Source organism: Ostrinia nubilalis, chromosome Z (genome assembly GCF_963855985.1).
Source record: "Ostrinia nubilalis chromosome Z, ilOstNubi1.1, whole genome shotgun sequence".
NCBI classification, from domain to species: Eukaryota; Metazoa; Arthropoda; class Insecta; order Lepidoptera; family Crambidae; genus Ostrinia; species Ostrinia nubilalis.
This window is the reverse complement of record NC_087119.1, coordinates 13,812,028-13,819,268: the sequence shown is the minus strand read 5'-3', so window position 1 is coordinate 13,819,268 and position 7,241 is coordinate 13,812,028. Positions and strand designations below refer to the sequence as shown.

At 34.1% G+C, this 7,241-nt stretch overlaps 1 protein-coding gene across 1 annotated transcript; it reads right to left on the bottom strand.

The window, feature by feature from the left end:
* Positions 1-892: 892 nt before the first annotated feature.
* LOC135086815 (putative nuclease HARBI1) lies at positions 893-2,660 on the bottom strand. The gene is made up of 5 exons (XM_063981607.1): positions 2,139-2,660; positions 1,787-2,068; positions 1,245-1,632; positions 1,031-1,164; positions 893-941 (listed from the first exon to the last, which is right to left on the bottom strand). Exons 1-4 carry the CDS (start codon positions 2,391-2,393, stop codon positions 1,034-1,036), a joined length of 1,056 nt encoding a protein of 351 aa, XP_063837677.1. The 5' UTR covers positions 2,394-2,660; the 3' UTR covers positions 893-941; positions 1,031-1,033.
* Positions 2,661-7,241: the final 4,581 nt, after the last annotated feature.

Here is a 7,241-nt window from a genome sequence, read left to right as displayed (position 1 = left end):
GCTTAATTGATTTAAGCAAAGTTAGGATTTCCGAAATTGCAGAAACAGAATCAAAATGCCGGATTGAACTGCATGAAGTTCAAATGGAAAACGAACGGAAGAAAGGGAGAAACTTGGATCTTGAGCATCAATTATTACAGGAAAAACTTAAATATTACACTCACATTAATAAAGAATAATAAGTCTTTTGATGTTAAAGTTTTTCAAGTACTAACAGATTCTAAATAATAAGTTAGTTCCTCCCTTACTTCTGTTTGTTTTTAATTTGTATTTTATGCAGTTCCAATCCGCATTTTGATTGTGTTTCTGCAATATATTTAGACGGCTATGAATATGTTTACTAGTCATAACTTAATAAGAGTTTGAGATTACTATTAACTAGCTGTTGCCCACGACTCCGCCTGCGTAGACTACTATTTCTGTAACCTACAGGATCTGTGCATTTTTCCAGGATAAAAAGAAGCCTATATGTTATTCGAGACTATATAATCTATCTGTTTTAGCAATTTATTTGTTTATAAGAATTGAACTGTGATTTTTAGTAAGTAAGTTTAATAATTGTACTTAAATTAGTGATATAAAGTAAATACACATATGCCTAGTCACAAACATTCGCCTTTATAATAATAGTGTAAATTATGGTTATTTTGTTTTAAATGTAGAAGGTTGATAACCTCCGAATAGAAACGTTTATACTTAAGCAATTTCTTTGTTTTAAAGAATTGAACTGTGATTTTTAATAAGTAAGTTTGTTGAAACTAATTGTACTTAAATTAGTGATATAAAGTAATTTGTTTTGAATTTTTGCAGAATAATTGCTTTTTTAAAGAGAACTACAGGTTTTGTTTTTGTGATAGTAACAAATTGGACTGAAAATTGAAATACAGGTATTTTTCAATCAAATATTCTTTTTATTTTCATTAAGATGCCAGGAACAGTATCTGAAAAATTAAAATACAACATTTTCATGAACTCAAATGACATTACATAAAAGTAAATCGTTGGAATTTATCAAAATGTATTTTAGTACCATTCAAAAATGTTGATTTATAAAATTTTGTAGTATCAACTGCGACCTACGCCTCAACAATGAAGGTCGGTTGTCGTGAACACTGTTCTCCGTCGAAAGTTGCGGAGTTACAGGGACCTGCTCCATATGTTGTTCTGAAAAATATTATGAATTTGTCAACATTTTGTCATAAAGATTTGTATTCCTTATGTACAGTCAAATTGATAACATTTACCTAACAATGTGTCATTCATATCAATGGCTATATTATGTAATACAGCCAATGCTATGATCACAGCTTTTCCATTTTGGAGGCTTACTGGTAAGCCATGGAGTAGGCATTGGAACCGCTGCTTCCACACCCCAAAACACCTTTCAACAGTGTTCCTAGTTGAGATGTGAGCATTATTGTATGCTTCTTCTTCTGGACGACTAGGCCTTAAAATAGGTGTAAATAGATATGGCAGAAGAGGGTAGCCCGAATCGCCAATAAGGCGTCCTCTAAACTGCCTATCCTCAAATCGTTGTTTTATATTGCTCTCCATAAAAATTCGACTGTCATGTGTACTGCCTCGCCATCTAGCCACTATATCCATTATTTTGAGGTCAGCATCACAGACAACCTAAAATAAAAAAAACAGTATCCTGTAGGTAATCCATCCAATAATATAGTGTTGAATGTTGCTAAAATTTAGATCATACAAAGTAAAAATTATAGACATTATTAAAACAAATCTTTCTCTGTTGTAAACTGTATAAAATCAAAATATATTTTACCTGAACATTCAGGGAATAATAGCCTTTTCTATTAATATAGTACTGGGCCATGTCACCTCCGGTTTTTTTAATTTTAATGTGGGTGCAATCTATGGCTCCTATCACCCCAGGAAAATTTTTAATTGCTCTAAATTTGGCACTAATTCTTTCCTGCTCTCCTATAGTGATAGGCATTTTGATGAAGGAATTTGCCTTATTCGCGATTGCATGCGCGACTCTGGCGCATATCCGGCTCACTGTCGGCTGACTTAGGCCATGGAGGTCACCAGCATCATCTTGTACCTGAAAATGTATGAAAATAATTATAGCAGCCACGACAAAGGGATAAAATAAAACACTTTTTTGTGCTTACCTCACGACGTCCCCAACATCTTATGGCCACTAAAACTTGCAGTTCAGGACACGTGCCACCACCTCTAGCGCTCTGAACCAGATCATCTTCCACCAAATCTATGATGGTGCGCACTGTGTCCTTATTGAACCTATATTTTATTTTAAAATTTAGGTCCCGCAAATCGAATGGGTTGCTTCGTTGGCGGTAGAGCTTTCTACGTCGCGCTGGGTCGGCATTATTGGCTAAATGCACAATTGCATTTATAGCATTCATTTTCACAAGCAAGGATCACAGCAAGGATATTTTGAATAAATAAACCAACGAAGTGACATTCATATGAAATGACATTTATAAAAGTTAGGTTAAAATAGGTTTATTAGAGCTTTAAACAAGGCCCGAGCTCTCGATAACTTATCACACAGTTATAAGAGGATTTTAGCGCTAAATGACGATTATGAATAACAATTTTTATCAAACGTTTTATAAACCTCTAATAAGCATTTGATAAAATGTGAAAAATGATTATGAATAAGACCGTAAAACTATACGGCTTGTTAAAGCATTTATTTAATTTATTGTAAATATGTATTTGAAATGTTAACCTAAAAAATAAGTATTCTTACCTATGTCCAATGTGGCCTAGTTAAAGTTTTTGAAAAAGCAGAAAAGCCATTATAAAAAAAATTATATCATTTAGAGGTCAGTTACTTTTCCTAAAATGCGGTGTTTTTCTGTTTATTTGTGTCATTACTTATGTAGGTACACCTATTTATATGCTGCGATATAAAAAAATATTTTCTATAAAATATGATAAGTAGCTTTACCATGAGTTTATATAATCGCTAACGAGTACGTAAAAAAAATCCATGAAGATTTTAGTTCTTGAACTTAACCGCTGTTGCTGTTTTTTACGCACAAGCTTACTCAAATATACTAAAAAAATCAGTCAGGGTTTTCGGAAACTCCGTGTAATATAAACGTCGCTTTGTGGTACTGTTGAACGCAATCCAGTTATACCATCACGGCTCCGACTTAGCAGGTCCATCAATTCTCCGATGATTAACACGGAAGCTGTATAAAGGCTAAGCGGTGCACTAATAGTGCGGTTAATTGCTGATGTCATAGCTTGATGGACTCGAATTGGTTTCGGCGTTAGTACATTATCTGCGCGTGCACAACGTAGATTGGAAGCGATTCATTTGTACAGATTATTGGGATATGATCACGGATTAATTAAGGCTTAATTAATTCATACAATAGGTAATTTTACTGCCTATTATGACTGTCTCTATATTATAATTTCCCTCAATTTGTAGTAGGGAAAATGAAATACCTACTTATTAAATTTTACAAATTATATTAATAATTCTTCGAATCTTTCAATGACATCTTTCTTAGGTGCTACGAGTAGCGTATATTGTTTAACTGACCGTAAAACTATATTGACCTATGATTTATTATATTTTAATATTATAAATGAGATCTTTATCCTGACTCCAAAGCTTAATAAAATATTTGAGCAAACAGTTTAAAAATAAGCTTCTAACAAAGAAAATAATTGACTTTTCCGGAAAAGCTTTAAAAAGTTCAAGCATAGTTATAATAAACCTAAAAAACACATGATAGCTTATGTTTAGGTAACATAAAACCATGAAATATGGCGACAGTTATGCGAAATTACCGTGGTTATTGTTTCAGATAATATAATATAAACAAATATCGGGAGACTTTAAGTGTTACGGAACTCGTCCCGTATTTCCTTCATAGCGCGATTGCTGACATTAAAATGTTGTCAGCAAAATATTCCTTTTATAGGTTAGTTTATTATTTTACACAATAAAATTGATGATTCTCTCGTTTTATCAGTGTTCTTGTCATCGTATAAAATACTTCTTTTCTTTAATATTTTATTATATTATCTGGGTTATCTGTATTTTTTAATACTTACCTTATGCTACGAGTATATTTCACCTATGTGACAATGATTATTTATAAGTGAAAAAGTTTGAAAATTCTATGGTCACTGCAGTATGCACTTTAAACTTGGTCTATGCTATGCATTCATTAATCTGTTTAAACCTGCTAAGTCGTAAAAGTTCACAATTATTACCGTTATTAAAGTCATAAAATTGTTATAGTCGTATAACGGACTTATAACGAAATTTAGGTGTAACTATAATTCTAGTAATATATCCACAGTCAACTTTACAGTTTTGACTGTAGGCACATTTATGAGGAGTAAAACCTGGAACGACTCACTTGATTTTTAAATAAATAGATAGTTCAAAACTAATTAGATAATATACAAATGAATTACCTATTACTTTGTTGATAACAATTACACATGCTTTATACTTAATAGGCGGCATCAATAATAAAGCACATCTTTTGGCTCGATAAAACTGGGTCTAATGTAAAAACCAAGAAAACAAGGTCGAGTTACACACTTGTTTTGAACACAGGCCGCGGCGACAGTCGTAAAAAATATTAATAATCTGACAATATAAGAGTACTCGTGCCTATAATGGGCACAAACGTATCCCAAGTGGGCCCTGGCACATTACTGGCAGGGGTCTCTATTCGTCACCATTGGAGAGCGAGTAAGATGGATTTATTACTACAGGCCAGAGGTAGCGAACTTACGGCGCGCGAGGAAAATTATAAGAAAGTACTAACGGCAGCACATCGTAGTTAATTTTTAATGTAGTTGTATGCCTACGCAAAATAGGACAATCATGTTACTATTACGTAAGTCGCAATTTTAAGGTTGAAGTGCTGTCATGTGTACATGAAACTGTTAGATATAATATTTTCTATTAAAATAGGTTCGTTCGTTCGTTCGTTTCAGCCAAATGACGTCCACTGCTGGACAAAGGCCTCCCCCAAGGTTTTCCACAATGGAAAAAATAGGTTACTCGTAATATAATAATTAAAGAAATTCTTTGGAGGTAAGGAGATTAAATGTTGATAATTTGACATGTCCTGACACAACTAATCTGATTCTCACAGTTTGTCGTCATGCGGCTCACCAGTGACCCTCGAGAAATGTTTCTACTGTGTCTAGTGTCTCGGCAGTCAACGACTTAATACGAGTATACTTGTAAACATAATTTCAATAAATCTAAAATTAATTTTGAACGTTCCCACTTAGGATTTGCTGAATAGATAGAACAAAGACGATCGAAGCCCTAAGAGTTAGCTCAAGTGGCGGCTGGCTACATTTTCCTAAGAACCGATAGTGGAAGGGTCGACGAGTCCTCGAGTGAATGCGTCTCGGCGCAGCGTGGGATGCCCTCAACAAGATTGAGCGATGGAATACGCAAATCAGCTCGTAGGCGGACGAAATAGAAATCGAAAAATCGAGAATCGGTGCTATATGAAGGATGAAGGGGTCTTTTAAGAAGGCTTTAGTTGTATCCATGAGACGGACGTGAACTGATGTTGACAATGATAATTAATGGCTTATGGCTGTACCTACTACTTACTATACTTAAAGTATTAATATCTTAAAAAAAGAGAATAAATTTTAACTTAAATAAATTATACTAGTTATTATTAATAACTAGGTGGACCGAAGAGCTGGTAAAGGTCGCGGGAAGAACCTGGATGCGGGCAGCGCAGGACCGTTCATTATGGAAAGCCTTGGGGGAGGCCTTTGTCCAGTAGTGGACGCCATTTGCCTGAAACGAAATTGCTTTTATAATGTCTTCTTACCAGCTCTACCAGGTATGCGCATGGTAAGTGCTGAGAAGCCGCGTAACTTTGTATGAGTGCACAAACTTAGTTACCAGTTAATTTAAGTGTAAGTTATCACGTGTTATCACGGGTTTATACGTATTAAGTAGTTTAGTAAGTAACTTAATTTTAAGTGATCAAATTGCATCGAACTAACCTAATTCCAAACATCAAGCTCTTGTTTACTATGAAACTGCTTGTCAAAACGTGTCAAGTGACAAGCCCACCAACTTGACAGAAAAATCAAGTAAAAATTTAGTTACTTATGTAACTTAACTCTTGTAAATCAGCCTTTAGGCGAAGGTTGAGCACCCCTGCTACCGATTCCAGCTCCCGGTGGTGAGATCTGAATCTGTGTGCCCTTGTCAACGGTTACCGGTCTTTCACGATTAACAGCGCTGAGCTTTCCTGCAACGGCGCAGTTTTCCCGAAAAATGACACTTTTACAGAGAGACAATGTAATTTTTCCTTGTGTTAAATTTTTCCTGTTCGTCTGTTGACTTAGATTGCTGTCCTAATAGTGACGGTTCCTTTAAGAAAAGTCCTTTTCTTAAAATAGGGAGGAAATATTTAATTTTGTAAATGCGCAACTATTTATGTAGTACTAGAAATTACCTACTTTGTTCGTGAGACAATAAAATTTTGTCCAAAAGATTACATAAACTACGTTAAGAAAAATATAAAGGGGTAAACATCGCAAAAAATTCGAGTGAAAGCTCTATTTACTTTGCTATTCTAATTACTGAAACATAAAACTGAATGGAGGAAAGTACACCAGGAAAAATATTTATAACAATTATTAATTATAATACCTACATGAATTTATTTATTCTAGAAGTTTAGTTTCTGTTTTCTCGTAACTTTCCCCATTTTTCGCCTTTTCAAGCAAATTAGTTAGACGTCATAATAACAAATACCTACTTAAATAGCTGTCCCACTCAACTCTGTTAAGCATTCTCAGACTTAAGCACCTCCTAAGTTCACTTAGTAGGTAAGTACGAAAATAGATTTCGTGTAAATCCAATAAACATTTTCATTTCTATTACATAAATAATAGGGTTGTTGTCTCACTACATCTAGTAACGATTCAGCTGGAGGAGAAATTTAATTAACAGAAACAATCGAAACAGTGTTATTATTTATTAACTAGCCGTTCTAAATAAACCGAATTGGATAAGTAATCTGAACTAGCTCCCAGCCGGTTGGTTTTGATAACCAATCAAGCGCAAAGTGATCATGGCATCTATTGACTCTCCTTTGATTTTCTATTTTATAATCATCGATTTACGTCAATATTTGCATTCCTTTTTAAGTTTGGTATTTGAATGAATAAAATGTTTATTTTCTCTTTCAATCAAATATGTAAATACGTGACTATGGACAAAC

Bases quoted from the DNA above. Each gene is read 5' to 3' on its own strand.
- LOC135086815 (XM_063981607.1), bottom strand. From the start codon at position 2,393: ATGAATGCTATAAATGCAATTGTGCATTTAGCCAATAATGCCGACCCA. The intron at 2,069-2,138 runs GTAAGCACAAAA...ATACATTTTCAG, and splicing joins GATGTTGGGGACGTCGTGAG to GTACAAGATGATGCTGGTGA. The intron at 1,633-1,786 runs GTAAAATATATT...TTTTTATTTTAG, and splicing joins ATTATTCCCTGAATGTTCAG to GTTGTCTGTGATGCTGACCT.